Raw genomic sequence first — 24,266 nt, forward strand, 5'->3', positions numbered from 1 at the left:
TATGTGTCTTTCCTGTGCACAAAAAATGGCTGCCATTTTTTCTATTGAGCATACTTTATTGGTGGTAAAACGCTTTGAGATATTCTGAAGCCGTGAGAAAATGACCTGATATATATTGTCTGAAAAGGTTTTGAAGGTGGGTCACAAGACCCGAAATGTTAACTCTGCTTTCTCTCCAGGATGCTGCCAGACTTGCTGAATTTTTCCATGTAATTTCTGATTCTGTTTCTGATTTCCAACATCCACAGGTTTTTGGGGTTTTTTTTATATGTAATATCTCTCTCTTTTATCTTCTCTCTATAAACAACCGGGAATAACTTCAGTCTCACTGGCCAAGTGATAATTAGTAAGACAACTGTCAGAAAGCAGATAGTGGGGATAAAAGGGTCCTTTTCAGGATGGAAGCCAGTGACTAGTGGTGTTCCCCAAGGGTCAGTGTTAGGATCTCAGCTTTTCACTTTATACGATAATGATCTGGATTAAGGAACTGAGGGCATTCTGGCTAAGTTTGCAGACAATACAAAGATAAGTAGAGGGACAGGTAGTATTGACAAGACAGGGAGGCTGCAGAAGGACTTAGGCAGATTAGGAGAGTGGGCAAGAAAGTGACAGATGGAATACAACGTGGGAAAGTATGAGGTCATGTAATTTGGTAGGAAGAATAGAAGCACAAACTATTTTCTAGATGGGAAGAAACTTCAGAAATCTGAAGTGTAAAGGGACTTCGGAGTCCTAGCCCAGGATTTTGTTCGGGTAAACTTGCAGGTTGTGTCCGTAGTTAGGAAGACAAATACAACGTTGACTTTTATTTTGAGAGGACTAGAATGTAAAAGCTGGGATGAGGAAGGGCCACCAGACCCAAACCTTAACTCTGATTTCTCATCACAGATGCTGCCAGACCTGCTGAGCTTTTCTAGAAACTTCTGTTTTCATTACTGTTTTGCGGCATCCACAGTTCTTTCATTTTTTATTTGACTTTTCTTAAATTTTAAGTGTTCCCAAGGTTGTTTGGGGTTGTCAGAGTCAAGATGACTTATCTAATGTTGCTTACCTTCCCAAGCTTTTTGTTGAAGCTCAGGTCCTGGGATATCTGTGTGCCACGTTAGTGCCCCGAATGACAATTTCACTAGCACATGTACGCTCAACTCAGGGTCGACTGGGAACAGTGAGAATCCTTTCTGTTATCCTGACGCACTTTGTACAGTGCAGCCTGCCTGTATAGCATTGCAAAACAACACTTTTCACCATATCTTGGTAAATGTGACAACAATCAATCAATCAGATTGTCTTTTACTAGTTCACACAAATCTGGCTATTCCTTTGTGAAATTTGGTTGAAAAAAAAATCCCAGATGTTTTTGTAGATGGCATACAGTTTTCTTGCTAATAATATAGGAAATGCAAATCTGCAGACTCAAAATCAAAATGGTGAAGTCCTTTGTAAATTGAGTATGTTCCAAGGATAGTATTTGGAGGAAGAATCACAAAATATGCAGATGACTGTGAAATAATTCTAACACCCTTCATAAACAGCAGGAAGTCTTGAAGGTTTATGTATATCCACAGTGCAGGTAAATCCCAAGTTTGTTTCAAATAGATAAAAGGATTGCTGGTTCAAATTCACATATGTTTGAATACACATTAGTTCACATTAGTTTATACAGTGTTGTGGCATTGTTTATATGTCAGCGAGATGACAGCTTGGCTAAACATTCAATGAATTTTGTTTCTTTTTCAGATTAACATGTTGCTGAGTTTCAAGAATGACAGGCGTGAATGCCCTTGCCCCGTAGAAGTCCGTGAAGAACTGTTGGATTTCCATGAAGACCTCATGGCCCATTGTGGTGAGTTTGATGGGTAGAATTCGTGACTCATGTCAGAGGCAGGACTGGGAGGCAGGAAGGCAGGAAAATCAGCATCAGAAGTGGCAGGTTGGGTTGGTGGTGTGTTCCTGTCTCCTGCCCGTTTTTGGTTGGTTGGGGAGTGGATGGACCATTATTGTAATTAAAGGACAATTAAGGTCATTAGCCAACTGGTAGCAGACCTTGTAGGCATTGGGGTAGTGGGTGAAGCGGTTTGTTGCTGGTGGTGCTCCTGCTGTCCTTTAAACATCTACTCTGTAAATGCCCCTCAATTCTCACACTCACTCACTTGTACTTTCTTCCACTGGTTTACTGCTGATGTGTCAGAGCTCAAGGGCTCCTTCTCTCTCCCTCCCACGTTCTGTTCTTAAATTTACTCTGGGCAGCTGTGAAATTGGCCACCTCCTCAAAAAACACCTTCTGGTATGAATACTGGCTTGTTTGAAATTCCTGGTCCACATTTCCACCTCACAGTGATATCAGGTCAAACACAAAGAAAAACAGCTTTACTAACCTGTGCATGTTAACTAAAAATCTAGAGGAACAAAGGCTAATTTGTATAATATGTGAAAACTAATGGTTTCTGCATTAAACTTCACTACTATCTACAAACCTCAGCAGTAAAATGTCATGGGCAAAATATAATCAGACCATAGTGAATCACCAATGAACACTTATTAGGATGATTTTTTACAACATCTTTTAATTGCTTCCAACATTTGTAACTTTAGTCATTGAGTCATCGCAATTATTTGTTAAAAATACATAGTTCAAGTGTGAAAATTGCAATTGGTTTTTATTTTCTTGTATTAAATTCAAATTTCACCATTTGCCATGTTGGAATTTGAACCCATATTACCAGAACATTAGCCTAGGGTTCTGGATTACTAGCCCAGTGATGCTACCATCACACCATCACTTAGAGATACAGTCTCTCAACATCAGCTGCCTCTGCATTGAGGCTGTTTTGGATTTTTTCCAGATTTCAAATCAGATGCCTTGGTCAGTCGTCGTTTCTGGTCAAGGTGGGGTCATAGCAAGTTTTGAGAAGATTTGTAGCTCAGATTGAGGTTCTGTATATGGGTTTGCTCGCTGAACTGGAAGGTCCATTTCCCGATGTTTCGTTGCCTTACTAGGTAACAACTTCAGTGGGCTCCAGGCGAAGCACTGCTGATAATTCCTGCTTTCTATTTATATGTTTGGGTTTCTTTGGGTTGGTGATGTCATTGCCTGTGGTGATGTCATTTCCGGAAGTGATGTCATTTCCGGCTCTTTTTCTCGGGGGTGGTAGGTGGGGTCTAACTCGATGTGTTTGTTGATAGAGTTCCGGTTGGAATGCCATGCTTTGAGGAATTCTCCATGTTGTTTGGCTTGTCCTAGGATGGGTGTGTTGTCCCAGTCGAAGTGGTGTCCTTCCTTATGTATATGTAAGGATACTAGTGAGAGAGGGTCATGTCGTTTTGTGGCTAGTTGATGTTCATGTATCCTGGTGGCTATTTTCTGCCTGTTTGTCCAATATAGTGTTTGTTACAGTTCTTGCATGACATTTTGTAAATGTCAGTAATTTTGCTTGTTGTCTGTATAGGGTCTTTCAAGTTCATTAGCTGCTGTTTTAGTGTGCTGGTGGGTTTGTGGGCTACCATGATGCCAAGGGGTCTGAGTAGTCTGGCAGTCATTTCCAAGATGTCTTTGATGTAGGGAACAGTGGCTTAGGTTTCTGGATGTGTTTTGACTGCTTATTTGGGTTTGTTCCTGAGAAATTGGCAGACTGTGTTCAGTGGGCACCCATTCTTTTTGAATACACGGTATAGGTGGTTTTCCTCTGCTATGCGTAGTTCATCTGTGCTGCAGTGTATGTTGGCTCGTTGAAATAATGTTCTGATGCATTATCAGGTGGGGTCAAGCGTCATTTGGAGTGCAGGAATAGATTGGCTCGTAAGTGGCAAAACTGATGGCACATTTGGCATGCATCGTCTAGCTTGATTGTTCAGGGAAGTTAATTTTATTAAAGGAAAAAACATTGATGTGCGGCACATTCTAAAAATATCTGGCTTTCAGGCAGCTCCAGTTTTTAGACAGTCAGGTTGGAACAAGTATTTGTGTTTGAGTGTATTCTATTTCTCACAGAATACAATTTATGACTGGATTATATGCTCCCCTGCTGACAGGTTTAATGGCAGGGTGATGTTGGTGTTGCGCCTTTATCTCACTTGCCTGCCCAAGCCCATACCCACTGTTTAAAGTTGGATGGGGTTGGGGGTAGGGGACGCTGTTAAGGTGACCCATCAGCCCCTGGGTCTTTTGAGTTATTGAGGCTCTTAAGGGATCAATTGCCAGCCACAGAATAGAAAAGCTTGTTCCAGTGGGGAGGCCCGCAGTTTTAGCTACACAGGCTGGTGTCAGACAAAGGGAGAAAGTGGGGGTAACCTCCTGTGCAAGCTGTCTGGCCTTATCACAGCTACGACCTGTCACACATTCATTCCCTCCTATAGACCTCACCCCTGGCCTCTTGAGCCTTCCCCCCCGCACCCCCCCTCCTCCCGACTGCCCCACCCCAAACACTCTAAATTAACAGAACCTGCTGGCTTGGCCCATTTGAGACCTTGGATTGTAGGAGTACCAGGGATTCTGTGCCTGTAATCCCAGAGGTATCCATCACACCACATTCGATTGGCTGGACACCTCTAAGGCTGGTCCTCCTCCTCCTGAGAGAGGGGAATGAAGTTGCTCCTCCAACCAGTTGACTTTGCATTCAATGTTAATCAGTTGCAAGGCAATTGCTGAACCATACAGGTTCTACAGACCATCACTGTGTTCCCAAACCTTTTAGCTATGGGCACAGGGACTACAGTGCCCTGTTAATACTTGCTGGACATCTCTGACACTTAGCTAAATAATTCTGGACTGTGAAGTGAAAAAAACCCTGCAATTTGTAGGCATTAACCCTTCCTTGCTAAAATGACAATAGACATCATATTCTACATTTCTGGGTAAACAGTTGTCTGAAACAGGTGAGCTCTTTGGACACCCAGATTGATGCCAGCCACATTGCTGGTGTTAATGGAGCAGTAAAGCTATTAATTTCATTTAATATGTTGTCACTGCCCCATTAACATCAAGTGAAAGGATGTAAAAATTACCGTCATGATATAATTTTTTTTACACACAGTTAAAGTTTTGTTAATTAATCAATGTTAACTATTGATTAATTGATCGATTTTGAGTTCCCTTTGTTATGGACCAGACCAAACCAGACCCCTTTAAATATTTTGGGAAGGTAGTGTCGACCCTAACTTTGTCTTACTTTAAAGGCAGATGCGAAGTGCTGTGTTCCAGATGCAATGTGACTAGTCAAACTACTTGACGTTAAGCAAAACACAGTTTATTTAAATACTATAGTAAAAATCCAAACAAAAGAAAGAGTTTAGAATAACTTAGCTATTAGAAAACTTAACTGAATAATAGATACAATAACTAATACTAATTACCAGTTCCAGTATAGTAGCATCCTATAAACACACTCCTTGACATAAAGGCAAATTCAGACACAGATTCTCACATGCAGTTCTCCCATTTGGGAAGGAACACGACATCAAGAGAAAATTTAGAGAGAGAAGCAGCCCAGAGACATTCACTGAATCTTCCAACTCTGCTGAGATCCCAATAGTTTCTGATGCTACTGAAAAAAAACAAAACCCAGAAATCTGGAACTGTGAGAGCAGGCCACACATATTCAGACAACATAAAAAAAGGCCTCCCAAGCTGTTTAATCACCCAGACTGTTCACTACCTCTGCCTTCCAATCACTCTTCAAAAAAAGAGGATAAAATAACCCCCCCAAAGCCACAGCATCATCACACCTTGGATCAATTGTACTTCAGAAACAAAAAAAAACTTATTAGACAATATCTGGGATTAGTTGACATTGTACAAACTGAAGCAATGCGTTTCTGATGGAAAATTCTAGCAAGTTATTGACAAGATGAGGACAGTTATTGACAAAGTGTTTTTAATCTTAATGATTGCCTTATGTCATTAAACCATCCTCCACTGTTACATCACTTCCTTCATCAGATTAAATAGCAGATTTAAAATGAGTCAATATAAAGCAATTTCACAAAGAGAGCCCTGTACTGTGGTTTGTTTTCCAAATGCTATTAATTTAAATGGGATTTCAATTGCTAAAAACAAGTCACAATTCTTTTTACAGGCATTGAACTGGAAGAAGAAGAAGCAAATAATGATGACAGTGATTCCACAATCAGAGGGCGACTTATGAATTTGGTGGAAAAAGTGACCTACTTAAAGAAAAAGCAGGAAGAGAATCCAGTGGAACAGGAGACAAAAAAGCCCAGTTAGTGTTTGTTTCTGAAGTGTGTTAGAAGTGATTTCCTTTAGATTTGATGATTTCAGATCATGAGTCAGCCTTTTGAAATATACTGTTTTACCCTCTCTATTTCTACACCCTAGGCATTCTAAATTTTTAAATTGTACCTTTGGAAATGAACGCTTATTTTGCAAAGGTCTTATCAATCAGGCTTTGATGGTAAAACTGCAGGTGCTGGAAAACCAACATTTAAAAAGCAGAAAAAGTTGGGGATGTTTCTCAGGTCAGACTGCAACTGCAGACAAAGAGCACCCCGATGAAATCTCAGAGACCTGAAACATTAACTCTTGTCTTTTTTTCCACATATGCTCCCCAACCTGTTGAGTATCTCCAGCATTTTCTTGGTTATTAAATATTATTGGTTACAGATCGACATGACTCATGATTGCTGTGCAGTATCATAGCCTAGAGATGTTATCTTGATGGATAGAGCGGGGAAGGGGGGGAAGAAATTGTCAGAGAGGGCAGAAAAATGGGTTGAACTATTTAAGAAATTGAAAACCAATTGGTTTTGGAAATTTTAAAGGATATGCTTTATAAAGTTATGAGATAACAAAAATCAGTTGCTCGATATGGAGTGTCTTAAGATCTGTTCGATAGCTTACAAAGTTGAGAAAACAGTGGCCCCGGAATTTGGATGATGTCAGTTGATTCTATAAGAAAAAGATCCAAACAAACAAAAATAATCTTTTTTTTCTGAAGATTTGCATTTAATAACAAAACTTTATTATTGTACAGGGGATTGAACATGAGAACATGATGAAAGTGTACATATTTGACAACATGTTTCAGGACAGTGCTGTCAGGAAATTGTAAGCCTGTGTGTTGAAATGAAGGTCTGGTTTTGGTTTTGTTCTTTAGCTACCCTGCAGCAGTTGATCTCTGAGACCATGGTACGTTGGGCCCAGGAATCAGTGATTGAAGACCCAGAGTTGGTTCGGGCCATGTTTGTGCTTTTGCATCGGCAGTATGATGGCATTGGTGAGCTGGTTCGTGCTTTACCCAAGACATACACAATAAATGGAGTGTCTGTGGAGGACACAATCAACTTGCTTGCTTCACTGGGCCAAATCAGATCTCTTCTGAGTGTCAGAATGGGTAAAGAAGAGGAGAAATTGATGATCCGTGGGCTCGGGTGAGTAAACAGAATCTGGTGTTGGGCAGCTCAAATGAAGTTGATTTATAACCTGTGGTGGAAAGAATTATCTTCTTACTGAACTGCATCATTTTTCAAATGATAGAGACTTCTATTTACTTTAAAGGTTGAAAACAGTTTTTAACATTATTACACATTTTGGATGTTGTAGGAATGACTAATTTGCCTGCTTGAAATTCCTCCCTCTACTAGATTTGGAGTGGAGGTGTTAACTCATTTACGGTAGTGGGTTCATGTCTAGAAAAGATGAGTTTGAGACAAATGCGTTTGATTTGCAAATCTTTCATCCCACAGTATCATTTCAAGGCCCATCTTTTGGAGGATTTTGAAAGAATCTTTTATTTGAAAAACTTTAACATGACAATATCTGCCACAGAATATTGTAGCCAATTATAACCTAATGTTGTTGTCGTGATACATCTCATAGTTAATATGCAATATACCTTTAAAAGAGAAAATGCTGGAAAATCTCAGCAGGTCTGGCAGCATCTGTAAGGAGAGAAAATAGCTGATGTTTCGAGTCTAACTTTGTCAAAGGGTCAGTTAGACTCGAAACGTCAGCTCTTTTCTCTCCTTACAGATGCTGCCAGACCTGCTGAGATTTTCCAGCATTTTCTCTTTTGGCTTCAGATTCCAGCATCCGCAGTAATTTGCTTTATACCTTTAAAAGATATGCCTGTTATAACATCACCATATCATAGCGCGTGACCAAGGGTCTCAGGTGCCATCTTAACTGAGGCCACTTGAAACATGGCACATTAATAGAAGCATGATACTATTTGGAACCAAATAGCTAAATATTATTCCAGATGCTGAAGTGCCAGAGTCTGCAATGCATGTGTATCGACAAGGAGTTGTAATAAGTGTCCATTGAATCTTTAAGTGCCGTGTTATCCACATTTAGTTCTTACATTACCAGAGCTAACATAACTGTTGTCTCATCAGATGCAATGTCCTCCTGGAGGCAAAGCCCACGCTATAGTGGAAAATGATAGGGGAGATAATCAGAATGTATGTAATTCTGTTTTAATAACTATTCCAATCTATTTTTCATTGAAGTTGACTATCTGTGATATTAAGTGGAGTTTAAGACCAATGATCCACTTGACACGTGCACTTCTCACCCAGTAGATAAAGTTAAAAATACTCCCATTACATTTCATGATTCTGTAGGTATGAAGGCATTGAGACACCTGCTTCAGCATGCAGCCTTTGCAAATGAGAATGATCTTTCCTCCAAAAACCTACTGTAAGAGAGCTTTGGATTTGTTTTGGGAGGGTAACACCAAAAGGCTCCTTAACTTGAGGCCAGGGCCATATTTGAATTGTTCTGATCTACTATTCAAAGCAAATGCTTTGAAAACAAGAGGTGGGAGTTAGATATGAGCAAATTCCTAAGAGAATGATCCCTGAACTAATTCTTCACTAACTGAAACTGCCAGCGTCATGGTTCCAGAGTGTGGGTAGGAGAGTTGTCTGTATGTTGGGTGGTAAACATATATGATCAATAATTATCTTTGAGGAAGTTGGATTTTTAAAATAGGAGCAGATGAATTCTGTTCTGTGAAGATAATTTGTTTTTCTGAAAGAGGTCGGGAAGTAATTTGGAATTGTGACCTAAACACATCATTTCCAAGAAGACGTGTGATTCAATCAAGTGCTGAGCAAGATTCCTGTACTGCTGCATTTTATGAAATACAGAGAAAACAGAGGAGGAGCAACTAATTTAGTTTGAGTCTAGTTCAGAATTATCAGGAGTTTGGTTCAGGGAAACAGTCACCCGAGCAGAAAGGTGTGAGCTCATAAAGGCCCGAATCTATGAGAGTTTATTTTAAAGTTTTCAAATTGTCAGAATTGAAATGAGGTTGAGGCCACCAGAATTTGAAAGAAGTCAGAAAACCGTATCAGCATTCCAAGGAGGACAACTGGCAATAGTCAGTTAAATAAGGAATTAAAGATTTGCAATAATAGTGAAATCCCTCAGAATTAAGTATCTGTAAAGTATAATTTGTGTTGCTACTTTATGTCTTTCTTTACATAAATGTGTGTTCCTGTATTAAAGAATCCTGGTTGCCTCCTATGAATATGTTCAGTGACTAAACAGCTACAAAACTACAACATTAATCAATAAAACCAGGTTTCATTCTGGGATTTAACTTGTCCTATACTTGTATTTTTTGGTATCATAACAAAGGCCATGGGAAACTTTGATCACAAATATCCCAGGCTTCTGGAGGCTGCATCTGGGAACGTTGAAGATGAGGTGGTGGGATAGATGACCTTGTTAATCGTTGATTCTGGGAACTTTCAGTCATGCCAGAGGGATGGAAAACGTAATTTCATGCCTGAGGATGCCCTTAGTTAAAATGGCAGAAAATGCAAATATGGCATGAAGTGCCGAATACGAGAGTGACAACCCACCTCACATAACCTGGAACTGACAGGCTTTTTTCTAGCCTCTAAAAGTTACTTTGAATTGGATTTTCACATTACAGCTTTGGTTTCAATATGTTTGCCAGTATCAAAAAAAAAATTTGCTTGTGCTCAGAAATTCAGAGTATGCCATTCTAAAAGAAAACAAATTTTAAAAAGTCAAAGTTTGGTTGAAATATTCTGAAAGCCAACAACTTAAATAATGTTGCCTAAAAGTGATATTGTCACAACAATTAACCAACATCCATAAGTGACTATTTGTAAATAAGTTTCTTTATTCACATAGGGACATAATGAACAACAAAGTGTTTTACCAACATCCAAATCTAATGAGGGCTCTGGGGATGCATGAGACAGTGATGGAGGTGATGGTGAATGTGCTTGGAGGTGGAGAATCCAAGGTAGATTCATTTGGATTTAAACTTCATTAACGTTTATTGTCACAATATCTCAATTCTTTGCATTCTGCTCCTGGATGCATCATCCCAATAAGTAATTTATCAGAGAATTTATTCATTAAAATATGATTCAGCAGTATCTCTTTCTTATTGATAGTACATATTTCTTGTTGGTATCACCGTCTTGAGTTTTAGCCTGAGTCTAAGTATGTTGAAGAATGAGTTGTAAATTACCATTAACTTGTCATCTTTTGAGGCAGTGTCAACACTATTTTACCCATCTTCAGAGCTGAAGCCATGAAACCTCTTTCATATGTACACATTTTCAACAAGGATGCAACACACTCTACAAAATTTGAATTAAATATGCATATTTATATCAATTAAAAAGGTACAATATTACCTATTTTCCCTCACAAGTATTTGATGTGTAGACCATTGTTTGCATATATGAAAAACACACAAATGAGGTTTCTGGATACAGCTTTGTTGAGTAAATTATATTGTCAACTTTTCAAATATTTCACATGTCATAACATTTAGGGTTTAAACTGGTTTGGTGGGGGGTAGGAACCAGAGCTACATATCTGAGAGGAGGTTAGTTGTAGATGGGGCAGTGACAGGAGGTAGTGAATCTACCAGGGAGGTTTTTTTCATGTGATGAAACAAAGGGATCAGTTAAAATGTGTCTGCTTTAACACAGAGTGCCAAAAATAAGAGTGATGAACTTAGCCCCAAGTACTGATCCATGCTCTATGATGCTGGGGCCATAATGGAGACGTGGGTTTCACAGGGACAGGAATGGTTGCTCGATATTCCAGGGCTTAGAACATTTGCAAAGAACAGGGAGGAGGAAAAAGAGGAGGGGGTGTAGCATTGCTCATCAGAGAGTGTGTCACAGCTACAGAAATGAAGGTTGTCGAGGAAGGTTTGTCTACTGAGTTAGCGTGGGTGCAAGTTAGGAACAGTAAGGGAACAGCCACCTCATTGGGGGTTTTCTACAGACCCCCTAATGGCAGTAGGGAGATTGAAGAACTCATAGCCCAACAGATTTTGGAAAAATGCAGATGTAACAGGATTGTTGTTATGGGTGACTTCAACTTTCCCAATATTGACTGGAACTGCCTTAGTGCAGATGGTTTGGTGGAGTTGTTTTTGTCAGGTGTATTCAGGAGGGTTTCCTTACTCAGTATGTAGACAGGCCGACGAGGGGAAAGGCCATTTTGCATGGCAAAGAGCCAGGACAGGTGTCAGATCTCATGGTGGGAGAGCACTTTGTTGACAGTGAATACAACTGCCTCCCATTTGCCGTAGCCATGGAGAGGGAAAGGAGCAGTTACTGAGGGAAGATATTTAAGTGGGGAAAAGGAAATTATGACGTTATCAGACTGGAGTTGGCATGTACAGATTTGGAGCAATTGTTCCACAAAAAGGGCACAGCAGACATGTGGAAGTTTTTTAAGGAGCAGTTTTTCTGAGTGATGCACAAATGTGTTCCTCTGAGACAGGCAAGAAGGGTAAGATTAAGGAGCCTTGAATAACGAGAACAGAGGAACTTCTCGTCAAAAGAAAGAAGGCAGCTTACGTAAGGTGGGGGAAGCAAGAGTCTAGCACAGCTTTAGAGGATTACAAGCTTACTAGAAAGGAGCTCAAAAATCGACTGAAATGCCAGGAGGGGACATAAAAAAGGCTTAGCAGGAAGGATTAAGGAGAACCCAAAGGCATTTTACTCATACGTGAGGAATAAGAGAATGATCAGGAAGATGGTAGGGCCAGTCAATGATAGCGTAGGGCACTTGTGCGTGGACTCTGAGCAGATAGGGGAAGCCCTGAATGAGTTTTTTGCTGCAGGTTTCACTAAGGAAAGGGAGCTTGTTGTGAATGAGAACTTTGAGGAGCCAGGAAACGGGCTTGAACAGATTGAGATTGAGGAAATTGATGTGCTGCAAATTTTGGCAAACATTAAGATTAATAAGTCCGCAAGGCCAGACCAGATTTATCCTCGGTTGCTCCGGGAAGCAAGAAAGGAGGTTGCTAAGCTGCTAGTGAAGATCTTCGCTTCCTCACTTTCCACAGGAGTCGTACCAGAGCATTGGAGGGAGGCGAATGTTGTTCCTCTTTTCAAGAAGAGTAATAGGGAAATGCCTGGCAATTACAGACCAGTCAGTTTTACGTCTGTGGCCAGCAAGGTTTTGGAAAGAATTCTGTGAGGTAGGACTTATGATTATTTGGAAAAGCAAAGTGTGATTAAAGACAGTCAGCATGGCTTTGTGAGGGGCAGGTTGAGTTCGTTGAGGAGGTGACGAAAAGGTTGATGAAGGTCGGGCAGTGGGTGTGGTGTATATGGACTTCAGCGAGACACTTGTTAAGGTTTCCCATGGTAGGCTCATTAATAAAGTCAGAAGGTATGGGATCCAGGGAGATTTGGCTCTCTGAATTCAGAATTGGTTGGCTGGCAGAAGGCAGAGAGTGGTTGTAGATGGAAAGTATTCTGCCTGGAGGTCAGTGGTGAATGGGGTCCCACAGGACTTTGTTCTTGGGTGTCTGCTGTTTGTAGTTTTTATAAATGACTTGGATGAGGAGGTTGAGGGTTGGGTTAGTAAATCTGCTGATGATACAAAGGTTGGAGGTGCCGTTGATAGTATCAAGGGCTGTTGCAGGCTGCAGCGTGACATAGACAGGATGCAGAGCTGGGCTGAGAAATGGCAGATGGAGTTCAACGTGGATAAATGTGAAGTCATGCATTTTGGATGGTCGATCTTGACTGCTGAACTTAGGATTAAAGACAGGATTCTTGGCAGCGTGGAGGAACAGCAGAATCTTGGTGTTCAAGTGCATCGATCCCTCAAAGTTGCCACCCAAGTGGATAGGGTTGTTAAGAAAGCATATGGTGTTTTGGCTTTCATTATCAGGGGGATTGAGTTTAAGAGCTTAATTGAGTTTAATTGAATTTATGTTCAATTTATAGATTTGTCATAAATTGCTCATCTCACTAATAATGATGACAAAATGACTGGATTGTTGTAAAAATGTATTTGCTTCACTAATGAGGATGAAATCTACTAACTTGCTGCAACATACATGCAACTGCAGATGCAGCCTTACAAAACCCTGGTGAGACCACACTTGGAATATTGTGCAGTTCTGGTCGCCCTACTATAGGAAAAATGCGGAGGCTTTGGAGAGGGTGCAAAGAAGGTTTACCAGGATGCAGCCTGGATTGGAGGGCTTGTCTTACGAAGAGAGGTTGACTAAGCTCAGAGTTTTCTCTCTGGAGAGGAGGAGGAAGGGAGGTGACCTGATCAAGGTGTACAAAGTAATGAGAGGCATGCATAGAGTAAATAGCCAGAGACTTTTCCCTCGGGCAGGATTGACTGGCACGAGGGGTCAAATTTTTAAGGTGTTAAGAGAGAGGCATAGAGGAGATGTCAGAGGTAGGTACTTTACACAGAAAGTTGTGAATGCATGGAATGCGTTGCCAGTGGTGGTGGTGGAAGCAAAGTCATTAGGGACATTTAAGCGACTGCTGGACATGCACATGGACAGCAGTGAATTTAAGGGAGCATAAATTGGGTTATTTTATTTTAGATTAGGATTAATCCTTCACACAACATCGTGGGCCAAGGGGATTGTTTAATTTTGTACTTTCCTATTTTCACTCTTACTGGATAATGAAAAGCTAAAGTGCTTTGTGACCTTTCTGTTTTTTTGCCCCCAATTATTGAGCTTTAAAACAATATTCAAATTAAACTGAGTCTGTTTTGTTCTATCGGTGCTTAGGAAATTATCTTCCCAAAGATGGTGGCGAACTGTTGCCGTTTCCTGTGCTATTTCTGCCGAATCAGCAGGCAAAATCAAAAAGCCATGTTTGACCACTTAAGTTATTTGTTGGAGAACAGCAGTGTTGGATTAGGTGAGGAAAAAAATAAATGATTTGCTGGATGTCCTTTTAAATTATGAATTAATGTAACATTCACTTCTGATCTTGCTGATATTCATGCAATGGAATAGTACTGTTCAGAATCTGAATATTTCTGGTCACGTCAACCAGAGGCTGAGACTAATGTTTCAGCAAAGTGAATTCAAAACTTACTTAGCGACTTGGAAAATTTATGTTAATTTATAGATTTGTCATAAATTGTTCATCTCACTAATAATGATGACAAAACTACTGGATTGTTGTAAAAATTTATCTGCTTCATTAATGGGGATGAAATCTACTAACTTGGTGTAACTTACATGCAACTGCAGATGCACAACAGTCTAGTTGACTCTTAACTGCCTTACAAGCCAGTCCAGTTGCTGCAGAAGAAAGTACTGTCTGTGAACGCTGATTAAAAAAGGTGACTCACTAGAGTAAAAGATGTGGCAATAAAGACAGGCCTTTCTCGCAACACTCACATCCCCATAATGAATAAAAAAAGGTAAAATTGACCTCACTTAAAAAGTTTCTTCTATTGGACTTTTTCATTCATCAACATATTGGATTTGTGTATGTGAGTGTTATTGGTTACTAGTATTCTGGTTAATCGTATAATGTCTTGTGCCCTTAGTACTACTTCATAATGGTGAACATAATTAGTATAAGTCTTTCACAGTTTACCTGTGCTTTAAAGAGTAGCCTTGCTCTGTGGAAAAAGTTACCTACAAGTCAATTTCAAAAGTGAGTTAAATGCACTCAAAGTAATTTATTGATCTCATAGAATGGAGTTTCCATGGCATGGACAAAGACCCTTCAGCCCATCATGTCTGTGCGAGTCATCAAGCACCGATCAATTCTAACCCCATTCTCTAGCTCTTGGCACATAGCCTTGTGTTCATGTATTCGTTGATGATGATTTGCAATTGGATTTGATACTCAAACCTCAGATTCCTGCCAGGAAAGCTCAATGCATTCTGAAACTGAACTTACGCATTTGTCAATCAGTCCAAACCTTTCTGTGTCAGCGTTTTGATTATTACAAATCTCAGCCTTGCTGTATCTTACTGTGCATAAGGGAAGAAAATTCTTTTGTCTGAACCAATACAGGTCATTCAGCTATAACGCGTGTTTTGTTAACACAAATTTGCTATAACACGATTGACGAATTGGCGACACTATTTCAAAATGCAAAGTTTTAAAGTGTTTATTGGTTATACCACAATTCCGGCCCCATTAGTTTAAATGGTGTTGATATTATGCGATTTTCTTATAACACAAGATTGCCCGAGAGTGGAACTATCGTGTTAAGGCAGAACTGACTGTATTAAACAGCACTGCCACACCTAAACCATTTAAAAACTATTCCTTAAATGTTTTATATTTTCTTAACAGCTTCTCCTTCAATGCGAGGTTCCACTCCTTTAGATGTTGCAGCAGCATCTGTAATGGACAACAATGAACTTGCCTTAGCATTGCGAGAGCCCGACTTAGAGAAAGTATGTATTTGGTTTAGTTTATATATGTGGTTGATGTTGGTATCCTGCAGCAGATGGCAGAAATGGCAAAGCATGATCCTTTGAATGTGGAGAATAGTGGGGTGGAAAGTGAGGACAAGAGGAACCCTATCGCTGTTCTGGGGGTAAGGGGAAGGGGTGAAGGCATAATTGCTGGAGAAAGATTGACTTGACTGAAGGCCCTGTGAACTGTCATGAGGGACGATTCCTCAGTTGAGTAAAAAGTAAAAAATGTCAGAAAAAGGTTCAGTGCACCGCAAACGTTAACTCTGCTTTCTCAGCACAGATACTGCCAGACCTGCTCAGTGAATTATTTATTCTTCTTTAAATACAGCGTGCTGCATTCATGGGCTCACAGTGTAGCCTCCTCTATATTGGCGAGGCCATACACACTGACTGACCACTTTGCAGAACACCTCTATTGTGTTCGTAAGAATTACCTTGAGCTACAAGTTGCTTGCCATGTCGATACACAATCTTTCTGTAAGTGCTAGAATTTCAAACCTAGGCCTGCTGCAGTGCAGACAGTATGGTGGCTCAGTGATTAACACTGCTGCCTCATAGCACCAGGGACCTATGTTTGATTCCACCCTCGGGCAGCTGTCCATGTGGAGTTTATACATTCTTGCCATGTCTGTGTGGGTTTCCTCTGGACGATCCGGTTTCATCCCATTGTCCAAAGATGTGCGGGTTAGCCGGCTTGGCCATGCTAAATTGCCCATAGTATCTAGGGATGTGCAGGCAAGGTGGATTAGCCTTGGGAAATGCAGGGTTACAGAGAAGGGGTGGATCTGGGTGGATGCTCTTCAGTGGGTTGGTGTGGACTCAATGGGTTGAATGGCCTTCTTCCATACTGTAGGGATTCTATGAGAGCTCAGTGCAAGCTGAAGGAACAGCAGTTAATTTTCCACCTAAGTCCTTTACAGCCTTCAGGATATAACATTGAGTTCAACAACTTTGGAGGATGAAGACTGTCCTCTATTTTTATGACACCCCAATCCCTCCCATTCATACCAGTGTCTTGTTTGCATGGTCAGAAATCATGCAACACCAGGTCATAGTCCATCAGGTTGATTTGAAATAACAAACTTTTGGAGCGCTGCCCCTTTGTCAAGTGAAGACCTAATGCTCTGAAAGCTTGTGATTTCAAATCAACCTGTTGGACTATAACCTGGTGTTATGTGATTTCCTACTTTGTCCACCCCAGTCCAACACCAATACCTCAACTTCTTGTTTGCATGAGTTTGCGCTCAGTAAAGCTGACCTGTTTTTGACTATTCACATTTCGCATTTAGACTTCTATTATTACAATTAGCACTCTTCTTGTCTTTTGCTCTTGGCATCCTCAACATCTGTTCCAACTGCCATTCCTCCCCCTCTGTCCAGAGCATAAAAAACATCATTTTCCAGCCCCTTTCAGTCCCAAAGAAGACTCATTGGAATCAAAACGTTCACTCTGTTTCTTTCTTTAAAAATGCTGTTAACCTTGCAGCACTTGCTGGGTTTTTTTTTATTGCAATTTAGGTCTTATTTATATATACATTAGCACAAACCTTGCTTCGCTACTCCTTTTAAACATTGACTTGAAGTGACTACTTTGTGATTGCAAGTTTCACTTCCTGACTTATACCATTTGTTCTCTTCTCTGTGATTCATTTTATTTTGTCATCCAAAGGGATCCAACTTCTGATGAACTGTGAATAACCCATGGGCTGCTGAATATGTTGTGTGTCTCAGCATTTTCTGTTTTTATGTCAAAGAACATGCTTGCAGCTTTATTTTAATGAGGTATTATACTGGTTTGGAGATCAATATGTGTTGAATAGAAAGTAATTTTGGTTTCTGAAATAAATATTTTAGTATAAATAATTACAAGACCTCCATGATATTAATGTATTTTGCCATAGGGGGTGGGGGGAATGACAATTCCTGTTATTATTTTTCCATTTATTCATATTTCAAATTTTATATATTAGTTTTGAATATGGTGGTTGAAGGAATCATCCCTGATTCTTTTTGTCATTTATTGAAGTTTAAAATTAATACATCTTGCATTGTTTCGTCAATAGAGGATTTCATTTATACAATTGATTAGCTTGATTTTATTTTTACCAATGTTAATGCTATTTTTTAAACAAAGAGAGACAGAGACATGAGACAAGTGAGTGCACAGTACATAACATAGACTAGATTAGATTCCCTACAGTGTGGAAACAGGCCCTTCGGCCCAACTAGTCCACACTGACCCTCCAAAGAGTAACCCACCCAGACCCATTTCCCTCTGACTAACGCACCTAACACTATGGGCAACTCACCATGGCCAATTCACCTGGCCTGCACATCTTTGGACTGTGGGAGGAAACCAGAGCACCCAGAGCAAACCCACACAGACATAGGGAGAATGTGCAAACTCCACACAGACAGTCGCCTGAGGCTGGAATCAAACCTGGGATCCTGGTGCTGTGAGGCAGCAGTGCTAAACACTGAGCCACCGTGCCATCCCATAAAGCTGGAGCATAGAGAGCACTTAATGCCGTGACTCAGATCCTGGCAGCAAATGTAAGCACATCACTCCAGAATATATTGTTGTATGTTGATCTGCCTCAGTTTAAATAAAGTTGTTCTGTGGACCTATATTCACTTCAGTCCTGTTTGCTTATGCGTTAGATTCACAGGTTGATACAGCAAAGAAAGAAACCATTTTTGCCATTGTACCAATGCAGGCTGTTTGAAAATGGCTGTCAAGGTTTTCCACATGCTCCCCCACTCTCCAACATTTTCATGATAACCCTGCAAATGTTTTTTCTTCAAGTATTTATCCAGTTCTGTTTAGAAATTTATTATTCAATCTGCTTCCATTATTCTTTCAGGCAGTGCATTCTAGATCAGAACACCTTGCTTCACAAATTTTCTTTCTTTCATGTCACTCCTGGTTCTTTTGCCAATCACCTTCAATCTGTTTTTTGTTGTTACTGACCTGTCTGCCTCTGAAAACAGTTTCTCATTATTCACTTGGTCTGCAGCCCATAAAGCAGGTGAGTAATGCCATCCTTCATGGAAAACAAATCTTTCCATACGATGCCTTTGCACATTTGGAAGGAGAAGAGTAGACTCCAGCAATTTCCCAGCCTGTAAGCTCCCCAACACATCCAAGATTTCCTCCGCAGTCATGTCAGCTTCCATGCTCCTTCAGATTGTCTAACTACTTTGTGATTTATGACAGTGTGTTTTTCAGTCCATTAATCCACAGCTGTTAAGTGATTATCATGAAGGGTCTGTGCCCACTTTCTTGACAGTTGGCCATGAGGCAGTCATAGTGCTGCAATCCTCCAACTATCCACTCTTGGCCGCTGCATGAAGGGTGAGAGATTGACTACTTGGAGAGAAAGGCTGCCTCCAATGCTGATTCTTTGCAAATGGAAAATTGCGTCACAGTCAGAACCAGGGCTGATTCAGATACTCAATCAGTGGTGTTGCTAACTGGATAGAATTTCCTTTGAATAGTGCCCATTAAAATAGTGTTGCATAACCTTTGCTCCACAAAGGAGAAAATACCTGGAGCCATGATTTCTTGGAAGTGGAGTAACATTCAGTTTTAATGGAAACAATGTAAAGTGCTTGTTACTAAATGAAAGGATTCGCCAACCAATTTTCATGGCAATCTTGTTCCTTTGGGCCAGAATTTCCAAGTTCAAGTTGTTGATTGTTGAAGCAGTGCTGAAGGCGCAGTTTCAACTGCTTGCTAATCAGCCATCTTATCCATCCAATCCTTCTCTGTTATTTCCCCCATGGAAGACTATGAAACCAACAAAACATTTTTCATTGAACTGTTGTCCTTTTAAGAAGTTCAAAAGTAATTGGATTGAACTCAGATGGAAGAGATTGTAATGGTTAGCTGTATCTTCACTTCTGCATCTCTTCCAGGAAATTGATTGATATTTCATTCAAGCTAAATAGTTTATCCAAATAAGTTTGGGAATACATAATTGAGATGTTTGCTGATTTATGCCTGTGTTCCATTCTCCAGGTTGTTCAATATTTAGCTGGCTGTGGCCTGCAGAGCTGTGCTATGCTAGTTGCCAAGGGTTACCCTGATATTGGCTGGAATCCCGTGGAAGGGGAGCGATATCTGGATTTTCTCCGTTTTGCAGTATTTTGCAATGGTAAGGTGCTATCTAACAGCATGCCCTTTAGAAGTGAAGACTGTGTAGCAGACAGTTGTGTTATGAAAAGGGAAGAATGAAGTGTCAATGGGGTTACAGTGCAAGAAGTAACCTAGTTGCATGGAGTTGTGATCCGCTTCATTTTTTGGACATTAATGTTGTTGATAGAAATAGTGAGGATGTGGACAGAAAGCCTGCTGTCTGGCAAAATCTTGTGTTCCCTTCTGCTTTTTTTGTCAATGGGGTATTTACTCAGTTGGAGGGTGACACATGGGATCATCACCTCCTTCCCATCTTCACCCCAATGAAGTCTATAGTAGGGAGCATGGATAGATTTCCTGCTTCACTGCTGTATTAAGTGATGGGTGGGGGACCTGCCATGTATAGATTGCAACAAAAGCAAATTCTGTGTAAAATGCACAAGCCTTTACTTGTTTATGTTTTAGTCTTTTTGAGCTTTTCAGAATTGCACATATCTTTTTTTCCCAGTGTAAGTGAACAATGTGATCTCAATTTCCACTAAAAGACCAGAAGCAAGAGAGATTGCTTTCATGTTCATCTATTAGTAGTCAGAATCCAATATAAGTGAGAATGTGGATTGTGAATGAAGATAGTTATTGTTAGTTGTTGTTTACGTGTGTTCATATTCTTCCTTTGGAGAATAGTGTGAAGTTGCTGTAAGATTCTTAGATTGATTAACGGTCTGACAGGACAGAACAACGAATGTTCCTTCCCTATCTGTTTAGCATTGTCATGCCAACCAGAAGGGTGGTTATTCCTGAATGGCAGAAAAAAAATTATAAAGACTATTCCATTCTATACCAAAAGACAGGGACACTACCAACTTCCACTTCTCCAGCATTGCAAATTTTACAAATTTGCATGCTTCCAAATAGAACTTTGCACGTGAGGAACAAGTTGCTCATGTCTTGTCAATCACAATGTGAAGATTTGCTAATATCATTGTCAAGGTTAAGGGAAACAGATAGTGTGTATTATTGCTGTTTGAGCACATTTAAATAGGAGTGGGTTCTTGTGACACAGTGATAGAATCCAAGGGTTTGGGTCCCACCTGCTCCAGAGATATGTAATAATATCCATTAAGGGTTGATTAGAAAATATCCACATAAAAATAGGGGAAATTTGGGACACTGGGATGTTTGATAAGAGCTTTGAGATGGAGTGAGTCAGTAAACTCATTCCATAAAGAAAAGGTGCGAGTCTGAGATTCTACTACCTCACCAGCCAGTTTAGAGGCTACCAACATATGGGTGGGGCTTGAGCAGCAAGTTCAGCATGCTCACAGTATTTTCTATTGATTAATTTCTCTTGAAGCTCTGATCTGTTAATAACCAGTCTTAGCTGACCCTTGCTTCTTCTTAGCCAGAGTGTTGAAAATGATCACAGTGCTAGTCCAGCTGAACTTGGCACCTCAACGAAGACTGGAAATTCAACCTTCCAATAATTAATTTAATCCATGGTTTACCAAACAACTTCTCAGAGGAACTTAAATAGCAAATTAAATAATGTTTCATAATAAATCTCAAAAGTACGAAAATATGATTTACAAGTTGTATCAGCTAGTCATTTTTCACTCTTGTTAACAAGAAGTGGAAATGGCACTGCAGATAGTACTTGTTTCATTTTAATAAACAAAATAAAGCTGAAACATATGGCCTACGTAAAGGGCTAATCACAATTTTAGAGAATTGCTATACATCTGCAGTGAGTTCTTGATCAACTTGTAATTTTGTAAACTGGGGAATTGGGCATCAGAATGAATGGATTCCAGTGTGTGAGTTATCTTCAGTACATATCAAACAAATACTGACATTTCATTCACATCATGCTGTTAGTAACATGTATGCCTCTTGGTGCCAATTCTTGTGAATGAATGGAGTAAATCAGTGAGCTATATCTCCATGTAGCAGAGAACTGATGTCCAATAGCAGAGCTAGCTGCAATGACAAGAAAATAAACTTCAATATTTCCACAAGAAAGAAACAGGGTTTCTACATTTCATCAAAGCTTTCTAAATCTCTGAATAACATTGTTTTTCACATGCATTGTTGATTTAAGGATGATTCTTTTGTGTGATGTACTAGTGTCTCACATTCAAGTTGCTCCATCAATTTGTAGGCGAGAGCGTGGAAGAGAATGCCAATGAAGTTGTCAGGTTGTTGATACGTCGGCCCGAATGCTTTGGCCCAGCTCTGAGAGGAGAAGGTGGGGATGGGCTTCTCGCTGCTATGGAGGAAGCTATAAAGATCTCTGAAGATCCAACGAGAGATGGCCTGTCATCAACTGATGAGTCAAGTAGGAGGCTGTGAGTCTGACTTGTGACTTGACAGTCGATTACTGTCACAATTTGGTGGTTGTGGAGTGACCAGGGCCTTTCTTTGAAATATATTTTGTGGAGGTATTTAGCTGACTTAAGAAAAAAGACAAAATTACCAAACCCTTTACCAAACCCCTCTCAAAAGGTGAAATGTCAAAATCCATCTCAGCATAACCATCGTTTTATCTAGATCTAACCAGAAGGTTATAGAAACAGGAATGAGTGATTCTGTCCCTTGAGCTGTTCAGCTTTCAATTAAATCATGGCTGTCCTGAATTTTAGTTTAATTTATTCACCTTGATTCCATAACATTTAATTGTCTTATCGGACAATGCAACCAGACCCATTTTTGGAATTTCTAGTTGAGCCCCCAAGCTTCAGTAGCTTTTGGAGGAGACTCTTTCAGATTTCCAGTGTGTGATAAAGTGCTTCCTTAGTTTATAATTTTGAGGTTATAAACTAAGTGCCTCTAAAGGGCGGCACGGTGGCACAGTGGTTAGCACTGCTGCCTCACAGCACCAGAGAACCGGGTTCAATTCCCGCCTCAGGCAACTGTCTGTGTGGAGTTTGCACATTGTCCCCGTGTCTGTGAGGGTTTTCTCTGGGTGCTCTGGTTTCCTCCCACAGTCCAAAAATGTGCAGATTAGGTGAATTGGTCATGCAGAATTGCCCGTAGTGTTAGGTGAAGGTGTAAATGTAGGGGAATGGGTATGGGTAGGTTGCTCTTTGGAGGGTCGGTGTGGACTTGTTGGGGCTGAAGGGCCTGTTTCCACACTGTAAGTAATCTAATCTTAAAAAAAAAGTCTTTCTGATCAAACAGATTTTGAATAGGGAGCATTATTGCTTCAGTTGCATTTCACTGAGAAGTATGATAACTGAATTAAAATAATACTCAGTTATAAGTTCAAGATGACTCAACTATATCTCTTAATTAAGCTCATTCACATTGTAAACTCAGCAACTTCTCTGAGCCAATTTCCTCAATATTGTCATCTATACTTGCAGTTCACAATAAAATATTCTAAAATTTCAGCAAAAAGAAATAGGAAGATGTTCTTCGTAAATGATTTTAATTTAAATAGTTAATGGCAAGGCTGAAAATCTTGAGTTGCTGCAAATACTACAAGGATTGATGAAAAACTGTGGGGCTAAAATCCTTTTTCAATGAAAATCAGGAAAACCCCTGCTTTTCTTTGCAATTACTAACTTGCTAATAACATTGGATTCACAGATTTTGTACATTTTGACAGTAGAAAGCTGTCATTTTATAATGAAGACATTAACTATAAAGAAAAAAGTATTCTCTCAATATCCATGGCAAAATGTTTTTCCCAATGTGTAGTGATTGTGTTGTTGGAAATTACCTGATAGGCACAAGCAGCTCATACCTGCATGACACCAAAAGAGACAGTCATTACTGATAGAAAAGTGGCTGCACCTGGACACTTACTTGGTGGGCACATGTAAAATACACCAGAGGACAACAGGAAACGTGTATAGGAAACATTTAAGCACAGTTATGCAAAATGCCTTTTTTGTAACATAAATCATTTTTTTAGTCATAGTGTATGCTGCTAACATTGTATAATATTGGAATTTGTATTTGTGCATATGTATGTGTGTACTGAAGTTTGTGACCAATACAAATCTCTGTTAGTACCTGTTAAATTTCACAAAACACAGTTATGTTGTTAATACATTTTGGTTAATAGAGACCTTGAAGAAGAGGAAGATGACACCATTCATATGGGGAATGCTATTATGACCTTCTATTCTGCTTTAATTGATTTATTGGGACGTTGTGCACCAGAGATCCATGTAAGTCGCAAATAAACTCAATAATCAATTTCATTAGTCTCAGAGATCACTTTTGTAAATCTACTCAGTCCAGTTGTTTTAGTCTTTTCGGTAGCTCTGCAAAAAGTGACTTTGGATGGGGGAAAAGGAATTTCCACAATTTTTTTCAATTGAACACAAGTACTCCTTCTTTCAGATGTTCATATTCAGACACATTACAGCATGACATCACAGTTCTCAAACTTGACAAACTCATGTAATTAAAAGAATATACTTTGCTTTCATTTGGAGCAAACA

The 24,266-nt window shown here is 39.9% G+C and overlaps 1 protein-coding gene across 1 annotated transcript in view; it reads left to right on the top strand.

The window, feature by feature from the left end:
* The window catches only part of ryr2a (ryanodine receptor 2a (cardiac)), a 749,067-nt gene that overhangs the window by 513,687 nt on the left and 211,114 nt on the right, over positions 1 to 24,266 (top strand). The window contains exons 37-45 of the mRNA XM_043695572.1: positions 1,738 to 1,843; positions 6,072 to 6,215; positions 7,110 to 7,383; positions 10,124 to 10,238; positions 14,016 to 14,148; positions 15,550 to 15,653; positions 19,699 to 19,834; positions 21,974 to 22,160; positions 23,885 to 23,990. Of these exons, the coding sequence (XP_043551507.1) occupies positions 1,738 to 1,843; positions 6,072 to 6,215; positions 7,110 to 7,383; positions 10,124 to 10,238; positions 14,016 to 14,148; positions 15,550 to 15,653; positions 19,699 to 19,834; positions 21,974 to 22,160; positions 23,885 to 23,990 (1,305 nt within the window). The remainder of the gene's footprint in view (positions 1 to 1,737; positions 1,844 to 6,071; positions 6,216 to 7,109; positions 7,384 to 10,123; positions 10,239 to 14,015; positions 14,149 to 15,549; positions 15,654 to 19,698; positions 19,835 to 21,973; positions 22,161 to 23,884; positions 23,991 to 24,266) is intronic.

The sequence above is a fragment of the Chiloscyllium plagiosum genome, chromosome 9 (assembly GCF_004010195.1).
Source record: "Chiloscyllium plagiosum isolate BGI_BamShark_2017 chromosome 9, ASM401019v2, whole genome shotgun sequence".
Taxonomy (NCBI): domain Eukaryota; kingdom Metazoa; phylum Chordata; class Chondrichthyes; order Orectolobiformes; family Hemiscylliidae; genus Chiloscyllium; species Chiloscyllium plagiosum.